The sequence below is a fragment of the Psittacula echo genome (assembly GCF_963264785.1).
Source record: "Psittacula echo genome assembly, chromosome: 3".
NCBI lineage: Eukaryota > Metazoa > Chordata > Aves > Psittaciformes > Psittacidae > Psittacula > Psittacula echo.
The window spans coordinates 34025933-34048865 of NC_137736.1; the positions used below are offsets into that span (position 1 = coordinate 34025933).

A 22933-nucleotide genomic window follows, 5' to 3' on the forward strand; every position below is an offset into this window, starting at 1 on the left:
TAAAAATTATTGCTTTATTTGAAAGAAAGACCAAATAACAAATGTGGAATTAATCTTTTCTTTTTTCTAACTTGTTTTACACATTGAAAGTTTAACTTGGGTCTGATCATCCTGTTTTGACACCTGCTCTAATTAGAAAACCTGTAAACATAATTCAACCAAAAAATTTAAAAACCCGGAAGTTTTTTCAAGCAAAAATGTGCTTCTCCAAATTCATTTTCCCAAGTATTTGAGTTAAACAGATCTTAGTTTTGGCAATGAAGGGTTAAAAAAATCTATCTTTGAAAAAAGAATTCTGTTTTTTTTCTCTTTAAACCATTCTCACTGGAAAACACTTTCCCTGCAAATGTCACATCAAAGGCCTCTGGTTTCTTCAGTCACCCATAGAAAATATATCAACAAACTTTAATGCAATGGAAAGCTGAAAAAAAAAAAAAAGAGTCTCCTAGTTGTCCCTTCTCTAACATTATGTCAAGCAATGTTTGCCTTTTGGAGAGGGTTTTAATTTATAGAGAAGAGGGACTAAGATATTGAACTTCTAAAATAGGTGTAAGACTTGCCTCTGCCAAGTGTTTCTACTGCAGGAGAGGTGAGTTGGCCTCATAGCAGACTATGGCTTGATATGTCCTACTCTCACTGCCATTGGCTCACCCATGTAAGATCCTCTTTGTGCAGCGACACAGCCCTATACTCCTGACCCCAGGTGACTGAAGTTAAGCATTTGCACACTCTCTCCAACCATGCCCAGCAGCTGCTATACTGACTGAGGTCCTCAAAACACCTTTCAGCATAATATTTCATTGAGAAAAACTGCCTTTTTGCAAAAGCGAGTGAAATTTTGTTGTTGTTTGGGTTTTTCAATATTCTTGTTTACTTTTTGACAAATTCTTTTTTTGAAACCACAGAGAAAACATGAGAGAGGTAAGGAGAAGTGTTTCAAGTCTATCCTCTGGAGAGCAATTTTAGTGATTTGAAAAGAGCTGTGGCAGTTGATATCTACTTAGGGTTTGAATCAGTAAATAAAAGTGGTGTTTGATTTTCTCTGCTATGATAACTGTTACAAGTTTGAGTCACTCAGTGCCCTATGTTTGATTTCAGCAGATATATAAAGGAGCGATTGGAGTAAACAGTAATCACTAGTAAAGCACTGATGGACAGCCTACCAGGTAAGTCAAAAAATCAGCAGGCCATGCATAGTTAGAGTGTAGCATTCAACCAACCTTTTGATGGAACAAAATTTGCCCTGATGAAAAATGGTTTTGCATCACATTCCTTACAACTGTCTTTCAAAGCTTTTGCAGTACCTCTTCCACCAGAGTCAGAAGATGAAGATATGATGATGGATAACGTGAAGGAAAGAAAGCCTAACTATGACCAGAAGGAGCTGAAGAAACAATACTATGGAGAAGATGACAAAGTAAGGCAGATATCAGAAGGTGGCATAGATTTTCCCCATTGTTATTCCTTTTTTTCACTTTGCACTCCAAAATGAATTTTGTTGTCTCTTTGGGCAATCTGATCTTGTTAGACCTAAGCAGAGGAGGTACTTTGGGTATCAGGGAAAAGCAGTCCTTTGTGTAACTAGGAAGATAAGAACCTGCAATTAATCTGCAAGCATAAAAAATGCAGGTGTAAAAAATAGGATGGCAGCAGCCTAGCAGCCAATTTAATGTGCAACATATATCTGCTTATTGAACCATAGAACCATAGAATAGTTAGGGTTGGAAGGGACCTTGAGATCATCTAGTTCCAACCCCCCTGCCATGGGCAGGGACACCCCACACTAAAACATGCCACCCAAGGCTCTGTCCATCCTGGCCTTGGACACTGCCAAGGATGGAGCATTCACAACCTTCCTGGGCAACTCATTCTAGTGCCTCACCACCCTCACAGTAATGAATTTCTTCCTTATATCCAATCTAAACTTCCCTTGTTTAAGTTTTAACCCGTTACCCCTTGTCCTATCACTACAGTCCGTAATGAACAGTCCATCCCCAGCATCCTTGTAGGCCCCCTTCAGATACAGGAAGGCTGCTATGAGGTCTCCACGCAGCCTTCTCTTCTCCAGGATGAACAGCCCCAACTTTCTCAGCCTATCTTCATACAGGAGGTGCTCCAGTCCCCTGATCATCCTCATGGCCCTCCTCTGGGCTTGTTCCAACAGTTCCATGTCCTTTTTATGTTGAGGACACCAGAACTGCACACAATACTCCAAGTGAAGTCTCACAAGAGCAGGGTAGAGGGGCAGGATCACCTCCTTCGACCTGCTGGTCACGCTCCTCTTGATGCAGCCCAGGATACGGTTGGCTTTCTGGGCTGCGAGTGCACACTGCCAGCTCATGTTTCATTGGTAACAATTAGCAAATGATGAATAGAAATCCTTTAGGAGATTTTTTCTTACTTGAGGCTCTTCTACCTTCAATAGAAATATGAAGAAAGATTGCTCATTATCTGTGTTGAATATTTGACACTGATTAGTTTTCAATCTGTCATAGTTAATGAAGTTCCTTGAAAATGCTTAGGATTTACCAGCTAGTAAACATCACGATGAAGAACCTTACCAATAAGGTTTTAAAATACCTGCCACCAGTAATGTGTGATATCTTTCTTATTTGGAAAGAAAAAAGCTGCTCTGTTTGATTATGTACGATTGGTAGATGTATTTGCAGAGGTGGCTTTCTTAGACAAAGGCAAAGGTGGAAAACTCCTGGTTTTCTTTGCAAGAAATTAGGTGTGAATGTGCCTCACCTGTTAGGGTCTGTAAGATACTGGTGTTATCAGAATTACATTTTTAAATGCAGCAGTCAGACTGGAATATGGAGACAGGAATAGGGAGAAGAGACCAAGCTGAACTAACTTTAGCTGACCATATTTAACAGCGGGTGGACCAGTTTTGTAAAGGGCTGGAAATTATTTGTTTTGTTTTTATGAAAATGAAGAGTCTTTGTTAATACCTGGCATATGGATCAAACAAAAAAAAATTATAATAATCTTTCATTTAAAACAAATCATTCATCCTTTACCCTAGCCTAAAATGAGGCAAAGAAAGAAGAGCCATGATGAAATAAAAGATTTTAGCAACCTGTTAAGGATGCTAGATCAGAACACTTTTGGTGTCTGTGCAAAAATTAAACCATCAAACTTCAAAACAAAGATTTAATAAGCTATTGTGTACTAAATTCTCTTACTACTGGGATTAGATTTTAGTCACATACACATAATCTGGTACAACTGCAGATGAGTGGAAGAAAATGGTAGTTATTTTTTATTAAAAAAACACAACAGTAAATTAACAAAGCACATTTAGTAATGAGTCTCCCTTTACTCTTTACCTTCTCACAATAGCTTACTAAGCTTGGTATTTTAACAAAGGATAATCATTAAGCTAACCTCAACTGATTTTGTCCTATTTACAGACACCTGTGTATAACATGGAGGTGCACAGATGCATAGTGATATGAAGTACAGCTTGATGCCACTACATAAGGTTTACTTGGGAATGATGAGCAGGAAAAGATGTCTGAAAGTGAGGTGGTTTTGTGTGGAAACAACTTCTTTTAAAATAATTAAAAATTAATTGTAAGTTTAACTCTAACAGGCAGCAGAACGTACCTTGTATAACCAATATGAGGAAAAAATTCGACCCTGCATTAATCTCATCGATAGCCTAAGAGCTCTCGGAATAGAAAAAGACATGGCTTTGCCTGCGATTGCAGTGATTGGAGACCAGAGCTCTGGGAAAAGCTCCGTCCTAGAAGCCCTCTCTGGTATTGCTCTTCCTAGAGGCAATGGTAAGGATTCACTTTCTCAGAACTCACCTGAATTTCACTTTGTAGAAGGGATTTTTTTTTTTTTTCTGGAATTGGATAACTCCGTGACTGAGACTGTATCTAAATTGTGAGATTCCAGGGGCCTTCTCAGCTCTGGTCTCCAGTAGAAGAAATGGATGTGCAAGTCAAGCAGTGCAGGGTAACTTCAACAAGGCACATGTCCTGGGTGGTCAAGAGACCAGGAGTAAGAAAAGTATAGTGTAATGTACTTGTCCCAAAATGTGGCCAGATTGAAAGGTAGCATCAGCTGATTCTGTACATTTCCCAGCAGAGAGTAGTGCAGCAGAGTATCAGTTTCACATAGAAGACTAGTTCTGAAATTTGCTTTTGAAGTTGGTTTGTGGGTTTTTTTAAACAAGATTTTCTTACAGATACCTATTCTTTTTTTTGTATGGAAAAAAATGTACAAAGATCTCTACTAACAAATATGTGCCTTCAATGTTATATAAGGCAGAGAAGATTGTTGGAAGACTTTGCTGCTCAAGGCGATTCGCCTTCCAGTTCTCTGTGTGTGTACACAAACATAAGGTCTGCAAGTTCTGTGTGAGTTGACAGTGCCATCTAGTCTTTCAAGCTGGGCTTGAGGAAAAGGTTCTTATAGGATGTACGTGCAGCACTGAAACAAGTCACCCAGAGAAGTGCAAATCTCCATCCTTGGAGGTTTGCAAGACAAGCTATGGCTGGACAGAGCCATGACTGACCTCATTAGTGCCAATGACAGTCCTACTCTATATGACAAGTCAGACGAGAGACCTTTGTCAAAGTATCCTGAAACATTTCTGTGTCTCTGTGCAAAGTATTAGGCAACCCTATGTACGCCATGCAGTCCGTAGCTATGTATCATGCATAACAGCTGCTGAGAGAGTTACCTCTGTCTTTGGAACTGCTGCAGGTATTGTTACTCGATGTCCCTTGGAACTTAAACTGAAAAGAATACCTGCCACCCAGGAATGGAAAGGGAAAATTCATTACCACAACTTTAACATAGAGCTCCACAATGCTTCTGAGGTGGACAATGCAATAAGACAAGGTGAGTTGTAATGTATTCCCCTCTGATTCGGCTTTCTCAATCTCCTCTGAATTCCTTCTCATCTTTTCTTAGGCTAAGCAGAAGTCCGCAGACTGTAGTGATTGCACATTAACACAGTGATTGTAGCCAGCAGTAACACCAACAGCTGGATTCAGAGAAGAAGACGGTGGGGGAGCATAACATAACTCTCTCACAAAAGTTGTACCACTTATTAGATCGATAGTGAGGATGAGATGTCTCCTCAGCTAGATGCTGTCTGCCTGGTTTGTGAAGGTTGTCAGTCAAACACAAAGCCCTAACAGGTTCCTCTCATCAATTCACTCAGAGAATGTTTGAGGTGCCTGTGGCTGTAAATCTTACGATTCTGAAGAAAATTGCAAGAAGGCAGACTAGAAAGCATAAGGAGCTGTTGCCAGCTAGTGTGACTACAGCCTCAATCAGTGCACTTTTTATGTCACAGTTTTGATTTTGTGGTATTTCATGCTGTGTAAGGAAACATTTTTCTTGCCCAAAGGATGGTAAGGTCTTAGTGAAAATTGGATTGTTCTTATTTCTTTGACTAGCACTGCTCTGCAACATTGTTAATTGTCCTAATGTTTTTCCATTAGCTTTTTAATATATTATTTTGGTATTTTCAATATATCCTTCCAAAACCAGCGAAGTAAGTGGTATAAATTGATTAAGCTAATTACAGAACTGAAAATTCCTCATGAGTATGACTTGGCAAACAATGATAAGACAAGGGGTAATGGGTATAAACTGGAACACAAGAGGTTCCACTTAAACTTGAGAAGAAACTTCTTCTCAGTGAGGGTGACAGAACACTGGAACAGGCTGCCCAGGGAGGTTGTGGAGTCTCCTTCTCTGGAGACATTCAAAACCCGCCTGGACACATTCCTGTGTAATCTTATCTAGGTGTTCCTGCTCTGGCAGGGGGATTGGACTAGATGATCTTTTGAGGTCCCTTCCAATCTCTAACATACTGTGATACTGTGATACTGTGTGATACTGCATTTCGTTGCTTGTCTGTACTGTTCACAGTTCAAGCATTATTGCTTTACAAGATCTGGGACAAATCACTTGATCTCTCAACCTGTCTAAATGTGAAGAATATAGAATGTTATTATCTTTCAAGGCAACCAAGAATTAATTAATGCCATATTAAAAGTGTCTTAACATTAAGAAATCTAATTTCTAAAACTGATCAGTATTCTGTCCAATCACTTTTGTTGTGGTTTACCTATATGTACTTTGCATATATGAAAGTTCATAAGTATATGCTCTGTAAAATATTAAAGTTCACATTGCAAACGGACTCCACATATCCACAAATTGCATAATAATAATTTTTTTATATTTCTACATTAATGGATTTACGTGCATGGCTGGATGCTATGGCTAAAAAAGCCAAGCCTAAAAGTACTTTAGTTGGTAGCAGATATTTTTCAAAGTCATTGTGCTCAACTTCACTTTCATGCATTATTTGAAGCTTATAGTCATTGCCTCATTCTTTTCTTCTTCAGCCCAGAATGTTGTGGCTGGTACTAAAGGTGCCATTAGTGGAGAACTAGTTTCCCTAGAAATCTGGTCACCAGATGTACCAGATCTGACATTAATTGATCTTCCTGGAATTGCCAGAGTGGCTGTGGGGGACCAGCCAAAAGACATCGGGGAACAGGTAAAACTCAGTCTCCTCATATGCCAATCTATTCACAGAGTCACTTCTGTAACCTACCTCATATACAAGCCTTTGCTGTAGGATGCTGAAGTTATTATGCTGGGCTTCTGAGCCAGCAATAAAGCTACACTGACAAACAGGCCTCTTTTTCAGGCAAGGAATTGCTCACAGGAACAGTGAGGTCTAGGATCTTCTGTCTGCCCTGTCGTGCTAGAGGGAGTTGCCCACACTAGGGGCCCTGACACAGCCTACCCATGGGAGAAACCCATATGGACCCTGAACACAGTGTTGCCTCTCTGTCCCTTGGCTAGACTGCAGTCTGGAAGACGGATACATCCCAAAATGAGTTGTCCCGTACCAGCTTTTTGGATGCATTTGGCAAAGGTGAAGATATCAGGAGAACTGGCTACCCAGGATTTGGAGAAGGCCGAGGTTCTTAATGACTTCTTTGCCTCGGTCTTCAGTGGCAAAGACTCTGATCGCACCACCCAAGTCTTGGAAGGCTAACTCAGGGACTGTAAGAATGAAGACCCTAGGCCCACTGTAGGAGAGGATCTGGTTCGAGACCATCTTAAAAACCTAAACATACACAAGTCCATGGGACCTGATGAAATTCATCCGCGGGTCCTGAAGGAGCTGGCGAATAAAGTTGCTAAGCCACTGTCCATCATATTTGAAAAATCATGGCAGTCAGGTGAAGTTCCCAACAACTGGAAAAAGGGAAATATAACCCTCATTTTTAAGAAGGGGAAAATGGATGACCCAGGGAATTACAGACCAGTCAGTCTCACCTCTGTGCCTGGCAAAATCTTGGAGCAGATTCTGCTGGAAAGCATGTTAAGGCACGTGAAAAACAAGGAGGTGGTTGGTGACAGCCAGCATGGCTTCACTAAGGGGAAATCCTGCCTGACCAATTTGGTGGCCTTCTATGATGGGGCTACGGAACTGATGGACAGGGGCAGAGCAGTTGACATCATCTACCTGGACTTGTGCAAAGCCTTTGACACTGTCCCACACGACATCCTTGTCTCTAAATTGGAGAGACATCAATTTGATGGGTGGACCACTCGGTGGATAAAGAACTGGCTGGATGGCCGCACGCAAAGAGTTGTGCTCAATGGCTCCATGTCCGGCTGGAGACTGGTAACGAGTGGTGTCCCCCTGGGATCGGTGTTGGGACCGATCCTGTTCAACATCTTTGTCGGTGACATGGACAGTGGGATTGAGTGTGCCCTCAGCAAGTTTGCTGATGACACCAAGCTGTGTGGTTTGGTTGACACGCTGGAGGGAAAGGATGCCATCCAGAGGGACCTTGACACGCTTGTGAGGTGGGCTGATGCCAACCTTTTGAAGTTTAACCATGTCAAGTGCAAGGTCCTACACCTGGGTCGGAGCAATCCCAGGCATGGCTACAGATTGGGCAGAGAAAAGATTCAGAGCAGCCCTGCAGAGAAGGACTTGGGGGTGTTGGTCGATGAGAAAATGAACATGAGCCGGCTTCAGTGTGCGCTCACAGCCCAGAAAGCCAAACATATCCTGGGCTGCATCAAGAGGAGCGTGACCAGCAGGTTGAAGGAGGTGATCCTGCCCCTCTACTCTGCTCTCGTGAGACCTCACTTGGAGTATTGTGTGCAGTTCTGGTGTCCTCAACATAAAAAGGACATGGAACTGTTGGAACAAGTCCAGAGGAGGGCCATGAGGATGATTAGGGGATTGGGGCACCTCCTGTATGAAGACAGGCTGAGAAAGTTGGGGCTGTTCAGCCTGGAGAAGAGAAGGCTGCGTGGAGACCTCATATGGGTACCTTCCAGTATCTGAAGGGGGCCTACAAGGATGCTGGGGATGGACTATTCATCAGGGACTGTAGTGACAGGACAAGGGGTAACGGGTTCAAACTTAAACAGGGGAAGTTTAGATTGGATATAAGGAAGAAATTCTTTACTGTGAGGGTGGTGAGGCAGCGGAATGGGTTGCCCATGGAAGTTGTGAATGCTCCATCCTTGGCAGTGTTCAAGGCCAGGTTGGATGAGGCCTTGGGTGACATGGTTTAGTGTGAGGTGTCCCTGCTCATGGCAGGGGGGTTGGAACTAGATGATCTTAGTGTCCTTTCCAACCCTAACTATTCTATGATTTTATGATTCTTCTGCAACATGGCAGCAAATTGGCCCTCTTACGGGTTTGTTGCTCTGTCATCCCTTACTTACGGAGCTCATCAGAATCAGACTCATCCTGGTTTTTCTCACCCGTTAAGGGGTCCCAGCAGACCCTTTTTCAAGTAAACAGAATATGCAGTAAATTGGAGGGGATCTCCAATCTTCCTCTGGCTGCTTTTAGAAGAAATGCTGGGGAATGCAGATAAAACTCTAGTTGGACAAGGCCAACTGTAAGGATGATGTGCAGGAGTCGGGTGTACTGTTTCTCCTAGAATACTTTTAAGTTGGAACTTGGAATAAGAGGAGCCCAAACTGAACTAGACATATCAACAAAACTGAGACAAGATTGGATTGTCTGAGCTTAATTCCCTGGGAAAGACTAATTTCATTTCACACTTAAATAGTAATCTTTCTATTGTATTCAGAAGAAAGCAGCAGGTATGACATATTCCAGACATTTTCATCCTGCATGCCTCATAGACAGAGGCTATAGCATTGTAGCATGTTAGAAATCGGGATGGATGTGAAGTAGAAAAGAGAGGCATCTTTACCAAAACTCAGGAGAAAAAAAGAATAAACTTACTTTCGTATAAGCACAATAGAGGTGTGCAAACCTTTTGTAATACAACACAAACTATGACAAACACATTTTGAAACATAGAAGCAACACCAAATAGACGACTTGTGTGACTCGCGTTTTTTGGTTGGTTGGTTGGTTTTGGTTTGAGGTTTTGGGTTGTTTTTTTTCCCCACAAATACTCCACTGAAATATAAGACAAAACATTTTCTCTCCTTTCAGAGATACAAATTTGAGATTTATCAACATGATCTATCTTGCTTTCTTTCTGTAAGTGTGTACCTCAGTATCAGAACTTGTTTTTCTCACGTGATTATTTGCAAAATATCTTCAACATTTCCATGACAGATTATATGCATGAGAGGTTAAACTGCATATAGCTCTCAGGACAGGTATAACATCCAAAGATGCTAGATGTTTGGATTAATCTTGATGTAGAAAAAGAGGCTGCATTTCACTGCTGACCAATTTCCATGCTATCCTTTAGCATGTAATACTATCCTCAGTAAATGAGACATTTAATGCCATTAGACAGTGGCTCATATTGCTAGAAATAGTCACATCTTACATGGAAGCATCTGATTTCACTGAATTTTGTTAATGCTGTGTTGCATTGCAGATCAAAATACTACTTAAAAAAATTATTCGCTTCAAAGAAACACTCAATTTGGTAGTGGTGCCATGTAATGTGGATATTGCAACAACAGAAGCATTGAAAATGGCTCAAGAGGTGGATCCCAGTGGAGAAAGGACACTAGGTGAGACAATTTTTAATCTACAAGTTGAAGAGTAATGTGAATCTTGTTTCCATGAAGGCCTGATGTTCTGTATTCCATGCTAGATCTGTAGGATTAGCTACCAGAAGAAGGAAAAAAGAAAACAGCCTAAATGAACCATTTACAAAGCTTGAGATGATCCAGTAGCTCAAAGAATCCCTCCATTTTGAGTCTTGCTGGCATACATGTTATAATTGCAGGAAAGCTTTGCTGCTGCCTGTTAAAAAAGGATTTGCAAGACAAAAAGAGGGTGGGAGGCCAACTGTGGAGCAAGTTTTACAGTGCAAAGCCCAAGAGCTGAGAGCTCTCTAGAGGAGAAAAAAAATAAAAACAAATGAAAAGAAGTTGCTTTATAAAACATTGTACAGAGTATTCCTGCTCTGGGTGTCCTGCTACACCTCTCCCACCTTTAACCTCTGCACTTGACTAACTTTCTCTTTGGGTAATTTCCCAGGGATCCTCACAAAACCTGACCTGGTGGATAGAGGAACTGAAGAGTCTGTCATTAAGATAATACAAAACAAGGTCATCCCCCTCAAAAAAGGTTACATGATTGTGAAGTGTCGCGGGCAGCAGGACATCCACAACAAACTGTCCTTGGCCACTGCAATCCAGCAGGAGAGAAAATTCTTTCAGACTCACAAACATTTCAGGTACTTCTCACAGCAAGGACCTAATCGAAAACATATTAAAGTCACTTCAAAGTTTCCCGTTGACTTGCTGAGATTTAAATTAGGGTTAGAAACAGGTATTAATGATACTCACACTCACTATTTCTCATTGCCCGTGTAGTGTTATGTTCCAGGGAGCCAGAAGAATTTTACATGTCAAATAAAACTTTAAAATGCATTTTGGATGCAAGTTCAATATATATATCTCCCCTCAATCCTGGGAGAAGTGCAATGGTCTTCAGAAGTTCAGAATAGTCTCAAAAAAATATAATTTAAGCATCTTAAGTGTTTGAGCACTTCAAGTCAAGCACTAAAGTATTTTTATGCACTGGGAAACATGGTTAAACTCAGCATGAGAAAGGATACTGCCCGTGCTAAGGGCACAGATTTCCCCAGCAGATGACTCAGCAGCAAATCAATCATAATATAGAGAATGGCAGGTGAAAAGGGTTTGCAATCAGTATACTTCACACATGCAGAAGTAACACAGCAGCACATTAATCTGCTGTTACAATTTGCTGTTTTCAGGTTCATCTCTGTTCCCATTTGCTTAGCCAGTAGCAGTAGCTGCCAAACAACTCTTGCATAAAATGCCCAGAGTCCTGGGCTGCTGCCGCATCTGTGCTTACGCTGCCCAGACAGCCCTTCTTTTACTCAATTTGTGTATTTACTCAAATTGTGTACAACTAGTGAAAACGGAGCAATGCATCAGTGCTACCTCCTTGCCCTGCCCGTGCAGTCTACCCTAAAACACCTTTTCCTCTTTTTTGCAGCGTTCTGCTGGAAGAAAGAAGAGCTACTATCCCTCATCTGGCAGAAAAGCTCACAAACGAACTTGTGGGACATATTATTGTAAGTAACAGAAGTGCTATACTAAGCCGTTTGTGTTAGTTACAATCTAGAAATAAGTTCAGCCCTTTAACCTTGGGTTGCATCTTTATATGCATAGAGAGTACTTAATTATCCTTCAGTCCGGCAACCTGAAGACAAATTGCACTGAGAGTTAAAGGTGAAAAAACCTGTGTTCCGTTAATCTTAAACTGAACGTTAACAATAGGCAAATAATTTCATTTGTGACTCATGACTCCTGCCTTTTCAATGATAGCCATGTTATTTCTTTTTGTTTGTGAGTGTTGACTGGGTGACAAGTTACTGCTATGAGCTTACTAAAACACAATAATTTCTATTTAGCTGAAAATGCCTTAAAAAAATTCAAGTAAGATGTAATTGTTTTATTATATTATTATACTAATGTAAATATATCAGAGTTTTAATTTTATAGACATATATCTGTAAGTAATATATCTTATTCCATTAAGACAAAATGCTAAAATACAGGGAACCTCTAAATTCAGTACTGAAGGAGAAAAAAACAAGCATTTACATATCCTGATGCAACTAAACAGCTGTGTTCAATCAGCTATTTATCAGGAATGGAAGGGTCATTGCATTCCCCACATCACCACCTCCCTGGCACAACCTTTGAGGACATAGTTTTTGGCTCACTATAAAAGAAATGTTGCTAGGGACTATTGCTAGGTTGCCTAGGGACTGTAGCTACTCTGCCCACCTCACAGTGAGGTAAAGCTTGACTTCTCAGAGAGGTCTTAGACCCTTGCCTTCTCTCAATGAAAGCCATATTTGCTTTTCCATGGTATCCCACTGTGATTGTGTGGGATGCAAGGACAGCAAGCTCTTAGACTTCAAAGAGCAGCAAAGATCTTCTGCAGGTAAAGGTCATTCTTAGAGTGATTTTATTTCCCTTCCAAAACCAGACATGTTCAACCTACCTAAATGTCCTTCTTCACTGTCTACCCACCAGAACACTTTGCCAACACTGGAGAACCAAATTCATGAGGCACTCCAAAAAACATTGCAGGAGCTACAAAAGTACAGAAGAGTCTCACCCACAACAGAGTCGGAGAAGCTGACTGTCCTCACTGATGTGAGTATCAATATTGATTTTGTCATAGAGCAGAATGAAGAGGTAAACATGGGAGAAAAAGAAACCACTTAAAGTTAGGAAACCATCAGCGTGGAGCACCAGGAAGCTTGTGGTATCTGTCATCGAAGTGTTTCAAGAGCAACATAGACAAACCTCTGGCAGGAATACATCATAGCTGCAAAAATAATGGTCCACAGGAGCTCATGGACCCTTCTAGCAATATTTTTCATGTGATTACGTGCTGAGAACTGAACAACAACTCGGTTGAAAGGTCAAACTCAAGCATCTCAGGGATGGAAAAATTACACTCCTGCCTGCACAACATTTTGAAGGGTTTATATTGTTTACAGCACTCATAAAATCAAATGCATTCTTGATATCAAAATATGGTTTACTAGTCCATCTAAGTATCTTCTCTTGGCGAACTAATTCCTCACAGAAAGCTTTCGGGAGGTCAACATGGGCACTTATGAAGGCTCATCAGCCTTCAAAGGTTTCATACCAGTCTGGTCAAATAGAATTTGCTAAATGGTTCTAAGAGTCCACAGGAAAGGAAAAACAAAAAAAGTATCAAGTTTGTTCTCCTCCAGCTGTGCTGGTTTGAGGAAAGCCAAACAAAACACCAAACAAAACAACAGGAGTTACAAGCATAAAAGATGTAAGGAAGGGATGTTTTCAATGAACCATGTTCCTGCTTTAACATCAAAAGATTGCAGATTTGCTTTACAGATGCAAGTCAGTCTGAAGAAATTAAACCTTACTACATTCTTGCTTGTTCTTTAATTCACTACAGTTGATCAAACTCTTTAATCAAGATGTCTCTCAGACAATGCGTGGAGAGGAACAGTTGGTTGGAAATGAAATCAGGCTGTTTACAAAAATCCGCAAAGAGTTCCAAACATGGGAAGAAGTTCTCCTAGAGTGTGCTGCAAAGGGTAAGCATAGAAAACCATTGTTTGCAGCTGACCTGAGATTGCATTCCCTTGCTTTTAAATCAAGACACAGCATCATCAATGGGTTGTTCCAAGAAAGTAAAAACAAGAACCTGGAAGCATGCATCTGTTGTAGTGTTAGGCAAGTTATGCTTTAGTCCTTGAGGAAAAAGACCGAGCTTGTGTTAAATGCTGTCATTACGGAGAGATCAGTGAATGTCTGTCTTCCCCCAGCAAAGCAGTAAAATCAAGACTATGGGCCCTGGCACAAAATTGGTTGGTGAGTCTCTGAACCATTCTTCTAAATAACAGCAATAAAACAAACATATCTTCCTCATTATTATTGTTGTAAACTATATAATTAATCTGCTATAATTCTATTACTATTTTTATTATTACTATTATTAGGAACATTTTGCAGTTTTGGTCTTTTTTGTTCTACTTTAGCGCTGGTTTAAGGTGTGGAGAAAGCAATTCTGAGTCTGAAATCACCACACCTTGTAAAGACACCCCTTTCTGTGCATCTCCCACTTCGCTAATTGCTTAACTGAACTCAGATCTAAACTGAGGCATAGGATGATGCATGCAAGCTGAACTCTGCCATACACTCAACATCTTTTGTAGCATCTCCTTCACATCTTTCAGAGACCCCATCACTTGCTCTTAGAGATGAAATACCATCAGCTATCAGACAAGCAGCAGCTCTCAAAGCAATTTCTATGCACATCTCTGTCAGCGTTACTCGTCACTCTAAAATGATAAGGTACAAATAGGCTGCAAGAATGACATCAACCAGAGACAAACATGTATATATGTATGCATATACGTGAAGACAGACATTAGTGTATGTTAACATCTTTTATGTCACATCCATGAAATATCGAGCCAATCAACATGATTTTATGGAGAGGAATAAAAGAGTAAGATAATGAAGGCATGACAAAATAGACATAAAAACAGCAGAAAGCACTAGCAGAAGGATGCAGCTTCTTCAGAGGACAAGAGCAACTGAGTTGCATTACAAGGCATTTCAAAGCAGCTGAACCACAGTGGGGATCCCTCTGGGCACTTTCAGGTTATCCCCATTGATTTTAACTAATATATCTAACTTCGCAATAGGATCAGGTAGCAACATATAGCAGCTCTTACAACAGCATAGCTCTTGCTGACAATATGCTGCCCCAAACTCGTGTATATATGCCCAGATAAAGTATTTACATGTGCAGCAGAGTAAGTTCACTTACATAGCTTGAAAACTAGAGATAGCTTTAGCGAGCTCTTCCTCAACAAAAAGCACTATTATCAGTCGCCTCTAGGATTTCTGAAGGTACATCATCGCATGTCAGATGACACTGTTTAACTTGAGCTTTCTTATGATGAATGAAAGTACTAAAAGTAGTAGACACTTTTGATATTTGAAGCCTTGAACTTTCTGTTGCAAAGCTGATAGATGTTCTTGTGGCCATGTTACAACTTTGTACTACCTAAACTGTACAGGTAGGTTTCCAGACTCTGAAACATATTCTCTACATCTACTTCTGGGTTTTTTGTGTAATTTTTTCCACTGTTTGTTTTTTTTTTTTTTTTTTTTAATTATCCAACTATGGATTCGTGTATCTGACTGTTAGAACTGAAAGCATTCATAGCTTGACTTCGACTTCCACATCTGCATATGATTCACAAATTTGACCCCCAAACAGGGCTATATTAAATCCTTTTGAAACACTCAGAGGTCTGTCTTTGCCTGAATATATAAACCAGTTCAAAGAGATATACCCCATTTAAGATGGCAAATTCATACAATATTAACAAAGAAATATTGACTGTGATATCTTAAATAAAAATAGATAGTCAACAGTAGATTCCCTGGAACAAGACTGTTTAGGGAGTTTGGGGTATTGTTTTGTTCCATGACGGTAGCAATTCCAAGGAGAACCAGTATTTTTGAACTCCATCATGATTTCTGGGTTGCTTTCTGTCATGTAGGTGGTTGCTCCATTGTGTCATTAACTGAGCAATAATGTGTTAGCACAGTTCTGTAGTAATGGTTTTGCTTGAAAGATCATCTCAGTAGTTGCTCTTCTTAAGAGCATTTCAAAGAGGAGAAATAGACCTCCTTCATAAATCTGAAATTAATAAATTGAGTGATTAGTTGTAAAGCAATGTTATTTTACTATTGCAGTTAACGAAACTGTACCCAGTAAAGCATGGAAATATGAAGAACAATATCGTGGAAGAGAGTTCCCAGGTTTTACCAATTACAGGACATTTGAGGATGTTATAAAAGAGCAGATCATAGAACTGGAGGAGCCAGCCATTGAGATACTGAACAGGGTGATTGGTACGTCCCACAGGCCTCACGAGGCTGTCGCATGGGAGATACTCATGCGCCTAACTTTTTTTTTTCCAGGATGAGCAAATGTTCTCACTGCTGGAGCAAGAGCTCCAGCGAGGATTCTTCAGAGTGGGGAAGTGAATTTGATTCAACCTGGAGTCTTACTTCTTCTCTAGAGCCTCCAATCTCTACATGTGGTCTCCAGCATTTATTAATACTTTTCCCAGTGGCTGGTGGAAGAAAGTTAGAATGTAACTACAGTAAATAACAGAGTAAAGTAATAGTACAGTAGAAGTACCTGGTTACAGCCCAGCAGCTTGGTATTCCCAAACCCAGGGAGTGGCATTCACAAATCTGAAATGGGAGCCCAGCTTCTTTGCCAGTTCTTTGCATGCCGTTGTACATCATACAGTGTATTGTACGTTGTATCATACAGTGACTGCTGAGACTGGGGGGAAGAGTACATAGTTCATCCAGTAAAACCCACCCAAAGAAAAAGTATGTCATGATCCTCTCTCTCCTATATTTGCCTTAGAAGGCAGCTATGGTGTCTGTGCCAGACTCAGTGATCTGTCCTATATGTGGCTAGCCCCTGTCTCTGCAGGGGCAACTGGAGGTGAGATGCAGATGTGCTTACATGGCCAAGTGATGGCACATCTGTTCAGATACAGTTGTAAGCACAGAAATTGCTTCATAAAAGAAATCTCAGGGATATTCAATCTCTCAGGTGTTAAGTGATTACAGCAGGTCTTTAATGTTTCACACTCTTGGACCTAGAAATACAAATTCCTACTTGTTTGTATTGGTCATAAAGGCACAGTGCATCAATACAGCTGCCCAGCTATTTCTGGATGAATACAGAAAATGGGTAGTTTTCCCAAGTCTCATATTAACAATAGCTTAAAAACCTCACTTGATTACTTGACATTATTTTGTCTGTCTGTTCTTCTTCTATCTATTAGGACTGGTTGAAGAGAAATTTACGGAACTCACTATAAGGCATTTTGGTAATTTCCACAATCTAAACAGAGCTGTTAAGGTGAGACATTACCTATAACCTGAGACAAGACAAGAGCAAGACAGAATGCCTTTGTAAATACAGCCATTTGTAAAGACAGCATTTGTAAATACTGCTTAGAGTACCTACCCATTGCATTACCCTTATGCAACCACTGAATTTCTTTCAGGCCTATGTTTTTTATAAAATAAGGAAGAGCATGAAAGTGATAGCATCTTTACAATGGGATTAATGAAAGTGCCTTTTGCTTTTTGGTACAATTTTGACAAGATATAAAACACACATTCCTCATTCATTCTGGTCACATTCTTGATGCATACACCAAAATGCAAGCAAAACAATATGGCAGCCTTGAAGAGTTTATAATTAATTTAAATTTAAGTCCTGTAATGATCTGTTAGCATGTGGGTAGCCTAAGAGTATTAAACAGTGCTTTTCCTTCTCTGAAAGGCAAGCCATGTTGTTAGCCAGTGCTGGAATCTCATCTTCAATAAAAGGGAGCAAGAGCAGACAAGCTAAAAATCATTTAACGTGAGAGAGTTAGAATATGACTGTTCACAGTTTAGGGTAGAGTTAAATGATATGGATGTTATTGAGCCTTTCTCTCAGAAAGATCTTTGAGGAAGAGATGAGAAGCAATGCTGGACAGCAAGGAAGCAGTGTCCACTCACAGGGTACTGCTTAGAAAGGAAACTCAAATGCAAATGTGAGTGAAATAGATCGTTTTCTATTTTACTTGCACGGTCAAACCCTATTGAGCTCCCAGGCCAACCCAATACCAAGCTAAGCTATTTCAGCCAAACACAGGAGTATTTAGGGAGGGTCTTTAGGCATAACACAGCTAGAGAGATGCAGAGGGAAGAAGTTCTGGTAAACACTGAAGATAAAAAAAAAGATGGGGTGCTTTCTTAAGAGTGCTAAGAAAACGTGTTAAGGGAATTTCAGGATGACTGAGGGAACTTCGCTGCTATGGACCGACACCTTTGCAAGAAAAAGCAATTGTCTGAGAACTTGTTGTTCTTTTCTTTTCTAGACCAGAATTGAAGACATTAGAGAGAAACAAGCAGAGGAGGCTGAAAGACATATCCGGACCCAGTTTAAAATGGAGAGAATTGTATACTGCCAGGATAACCTTTACATAAATGATTTAAAATCTGTTAATGGAGAATACTGTAACAAAGTCAGCAATAGGAAAGAATCGCAGGTTGGATCTGGTTTGCAACAAGAACCCTATTTTGTCGGGGAACTGGTTTCTCATACGAAGGCTTACTTCTATGTGAGTTTACAGATGGTCTGTACCTTGAATGCTATATACCCGCTGTCTAGATCTGACTGTAGTTAACATATTGAGTCTTTCATACTACTACTATGCAGGGAATAGTAGCCAGAGGGTATAAGTGTCTTGTCCAAGTACATGCATAGCTTCTGTACGAATTAATCAGAGCTTCTGATCAGTGATAAAAATGCCAGGACAAAGTTGGTCAGAAGGCTGTTTCAGCACAGTTTCTAGGGAGAAGTAGTTGCACAGTGCCAGATACGGTGATTAGAGAAGCCTGCAATTTCTTAAAGTGACAGTTGGTTCCTAAAGCACATGTTAACTGCCTCCCAGCCTGGCATGGTTCCCTGCTGCCCCTTGCTCAAGGAATACACTGTGGGCAAGTGAGCCCTCTTTTCTAGCTTTTCACAGAGGAGGTGGCTCCTCCTGGCTACACAGCCCCATGCCAGTACAAAGTTCTCTTGCTGGCTCTCCTATGGGAACAACTGTTGGGGGGGTGGAAAGACAGTCACTTACCAGCATGGAGGAGAGGATAGGATGTGAAAGAGCCCTTCGCCCTATAACTACAAGTTACTGATATTCAGTTGATGGCAAGCCCCCTTCTACAGCAAAGGAAGGAAAAGGCCTAGGATAGCTTTCCCCACTGCACGTCTATATCACATTTTTCAAATAACATTAGTTTCCATGAGCTTAACAACATTATGTACAGCCCTTGAGCATTTGGCACAGCATCTGAGAGCTTAGGTCAGCTCAGGTCATCCTCAAGTCCTTCTGCATATTCCTCTTGCCAGCAGAAAGCCATGTCAGTGGCTTGCAGTCAGATCCTAAACTAATGTGACAGGAGGAGTGATAATAAAATGTTAAGTTAAAATGGATTCAGCTATCTGTAGAGATCAGAGTGTGTATGCTGCATTGCAGAGACCTCATAGAAGTTAAGTCTCTGAAGACAAATGGGATGTTTTAACAAAATATCATGTTAAAGACAGCAAAGAGAACATGCAGTATCAGTATTTGCTTTTGATCTTTGTTTTGTAAAACTCTCCCAGAAAGCAACAAGTTCAATATTAATAATGCAGTAGGTAGGCAACAGCTCACCTTGAATTCCAATAGCAAGATTTTGACAAATTCCTGCACTAGTGTTCAGTCTGCTCAGGTTGGTGGAGGGAGAGAAAATCATCAGCTTTCAGAGAATGAGACAAAGGCAGAACTGCGTAAACTCTTCCCTGCCACCTCACTATTCTCTCTGCTATAGCACAAATGTCTCAGAAGTTAGTTATACATTTTTGTAAATGCCCTAAGAGCCATTTTAAACAATAACAAATACCAGAGCATCGTATCTCCATGGGACTTACACAAGGTCAAAAGATTTTGAATGCAATGGAAGCTTTTAAGTGTCCAAGGCCTTTGAAAATGGCATGCATGATTCTGCATCACCTATTGCAAGATTGTCAAGATTCTGGGTAGAGTTTGGCTCCAAAAAACCAGCTATATTTAAAGCATGTAGGCTCCCTTCCGCCACAGTCAGTAGTACCTAGCGAAACATAGGCTCAGTAAGTGCTTTAGCTGACTCAGCCAAATTGCTTGCTATTGACTAGATCTTTGCAAAACAGAAAGAAAAACCATACATCTAGTCTTAGGTATTTTTCAGCTTGAGTTCAACCCCACCTTTGTACATGGAAGATTTGTACCCACTGAGTTCCAGAGGTATTTAAAGCCAGAAACACCTTAGACTTCTCTGGAAGCAGGCTGCCCAAATCCTATAGGACCTACAAATCAAAGGTGCCTTTTCAAGGTCTTCCCACTGCCATTTTCAAGTCAGGTGCTACAAGAAGAAAGGAAGACAGCATGTTTCTCAATTGCAGCCAGTCACTCAGGAGTAAGTGTTCACCTGGCACCAGGAGGGTTGGAGGCAGCTCCCTCGCAGCATTGGAGAGGTTTTGAACCTCCCATTGTTCAAGAGCACCAGCTAAGCCCCCAAGGCCTGCAGATGTCTCCGGGGGAAAGGGTCCCACAAGCTCTTCTAGTCAATGTTTCAATTTGCATATATAAATAGCAGACCAGACAGTTTGTCAGCTTAGCACAAAATTATCTCATTGAGATATCAGTAGATGTAATGTAGGCAAAACGAAGCCTGACTGTTGCTGAAGGCATTTTTCCTTAAAGCTAATGCTTACTCCAAAGTTGTCTTACACTTAAAAGGACAACCATATCAGAAATACCATCTAAATACAGAAATTTAGCAAGTTCAGTAAAAATCACTCTTTGATTTCCTGTACCATAATGGATTGCTAACCTTCAGAGAACACTCATTTGATGCCAGAAATTGTTCACAAGTACTATTCGTCAGGTATGTTCTCGGATAAGCTTTTACCAACAACAGCTGGCAGAGCTAAGTGGTGAACAGCCTGCCTTGGGTTTAGTTCACTGAGAGAAAAAAGCAAGTTGACATTCCCATAACTCTTATTTTTTAGACCTTTAGGTACAAAAAAGACTAATGGCAAACAGTTTTTTGGTTCATAGAAGCACTCCCTTCTTGACCAGTAACTCAGTACTTAACATTTTAAAAATGTGCTGTCATTTCTTCCCACATTGCCTATAGCTCCTTCGTTTTTTAGTTCTTTCAGGGAAATAAGTCTTCTGCCTTTTTTCCCCCTTTTTGCAGGGAGCAAGTAAACGCCTCTCTAATCAGATACCTCTGATCATCCTGTCTTCTGCCTTTCATGACTTTGGGGATGGCTTACAGACTACAATGTTACATCTTTTGCAAGAAAAAAACAAATTAAGCCATCTCCTGCAGGAGGATAGTGAAGCTGCTAAGCGTAAGAACTACCTCAGTGAACGAGCTGATCGTCTCTCCAAAGCCCGCCAGTACCTGCGAAACTTCACCTCACTGTAGATTTCTTAATTTTTCAGTCTACTCGTTTTCTAGCATTATTGAAGAACTTTGTAAAATCCCCTGAAAATGTCATGTCAGCACTCATTTCTAGTGTTGTTTGCTTTATTTTCCATAATCATGTTACATGCAAACACCTACTCCTATGTTAAGTGCTCTTTTGTCGGAGTTGTGATTGAATAAATGCTGTCTGATTTTTAAACATTTGCTTTATAAACTTTGTATAACCATTAAAATAATTATTAAAAAGCTAGAGCTCTCGAGGGTTGTGGTGTTTTGTTTGTTTAACGAGGATGAGGGCTTTCAGCTGTATAACTCACAAACTGTAGAAATCACAATGCCTACCTAACTTTCCTAGATGAAGCATACTGCACAACCTTAGCAATCCCACACTTCCCTTTGTGGTTTTGCCTCACAATGATTGATGTCTTCCCTGCCATGGCCTGAAAAACAACTCTGCAAGCTATTGCCACTGTTCAATCCCAGCCCAGTAGGTAGAGTGTACACAGTGGGCACGAAACAATTCCAGCCTAGGTGGAAAAAATGTGAAATACATCTTATCAGGACATCTACAGGATGCTGTTGGCTCTGCTTCTCCTTTGTCAGTTCTCTGATTTGCAGAGAAAGGCTAAGAGGCTATTTCTTTTAGAAGCCTGGAGCATCACCTGAAATTTTGGGGCTGATGGGCAATTCAATAGATGGCAGGATTTAGATGTCCAAGAGATTAAACCAGCCAGGATGTTAAACATTAGAAAGGTATCCCTCTCCAAGGAAAGGAGAAACTTTCCAAAAGCTCTTTCATTTCATGAGAGCCAGTGCAAAATATAACAGTGCAGGCTGTACTCACAACATCGTCCATATGAAGGATTTAACAGGCAAAGCTGTGCTTTATGTAGCGAGAGTAATGTCTGCATTCAGCTAAGAAAAAAGTGCTCATGCCAACATGTCATTTAGTAATTTAGAAGATGCTTACAAGAGAAGCCACCTCTTCAGGCTAGAAATGGTAGGTGTTTGGCCCACTGGCATGAAACAGCAACAGTAAAGGGCTGACTTCTGTGGCACAGCTTTCACCCCAGTACACAATACAACTTTCTTAACTCTGTTTAGCATTACAGCCAGCTTTCTACGTTTCAGTATAATGTTTTGCTACTATTGACTTGCAATGCTGCAGGACAGAAGCATAAAGAAGCCTGATACTACAACAACTTATTTAATTTCTATTTTGAATGTACTTTCAACTTGTTGACTACTTCATGGTATCCCCCAAGGCACACTTGATGCTCATGTGCTATTGAAAACACCCTGTCTCGCATCTTGAGAAGACAGGCAGGCACACATTGCCTCAGGCAGCATAAGATGTAATAACAAAATAGGGTGTGACTCCATCGACCCACTGCCTTTAGGCTAAACTTGCTTATTTAATTCGATTTCACAAGCCAGAGTAATTTCATCAGACGCAGCCACTAAAAGACATGCAGCATTCACGGACATCAAGCTCTCTTGCTTTGCGATTTTTCAAGGACCTTAAAAAAAAAAAAAAAAAAAAAAAAAAAAAAAAAAAAAAAAAAGCCTCTTGGATCACCCTCTTGTATTGTTTTTCTTTGTTTTGTATTTTTGGGGTTTTCTTTTTTGATTGGATTCTCAAAACACTTCAGACACTGAATGCAGCAACTGTCTCTGAAAAAAAAGAATTAAAAAAACCCAAAACCAAACCCAAACACCAAGCAAAAAACTGCAAACCACTACTAAGGAAAAAGATTTATAAAAAAAAATTTATTTGGTGCAGTGTTTACATGCAAGATAATCGCACTTCAAGCTA

General features: G+C 40.5%; 1 protein-coding gene across 1 annotated transcript; it reads left to right on the forward strand.

The window, feature by feature from the left end:
* Positions 1-1246: 1246 nt before the first annotated feature.
* Positions 1247-21117, forward strand: LOC308218965 (interferon-induced GTP-binding protein Mx-like; the record flags this gene model as incomplete). The annotated part of the gene is made up of 13 exons (XM_080613504.1): positions 1247-1417; positions 3599-3791; positions 4723-4860; positions 6384-6538; positions 9888-10026; positions 10499-10697; positions 11489-11567; positions 12538-12660; positions 13454-13595; positions 15775-15933; positions 16890-16966; positions 17979-18221; positions 20884-21117. The coding sequence occupies 13 exons, from the start codon at positions 1247-1249 to the stop codon at positions 21115-21117; spliced, it is 2052 nt and encodes a 683-aa protein (XP_080469630.1).
* Between the last annotated feature and the right edge of the window lie 1816 nt (positions 21118-22933).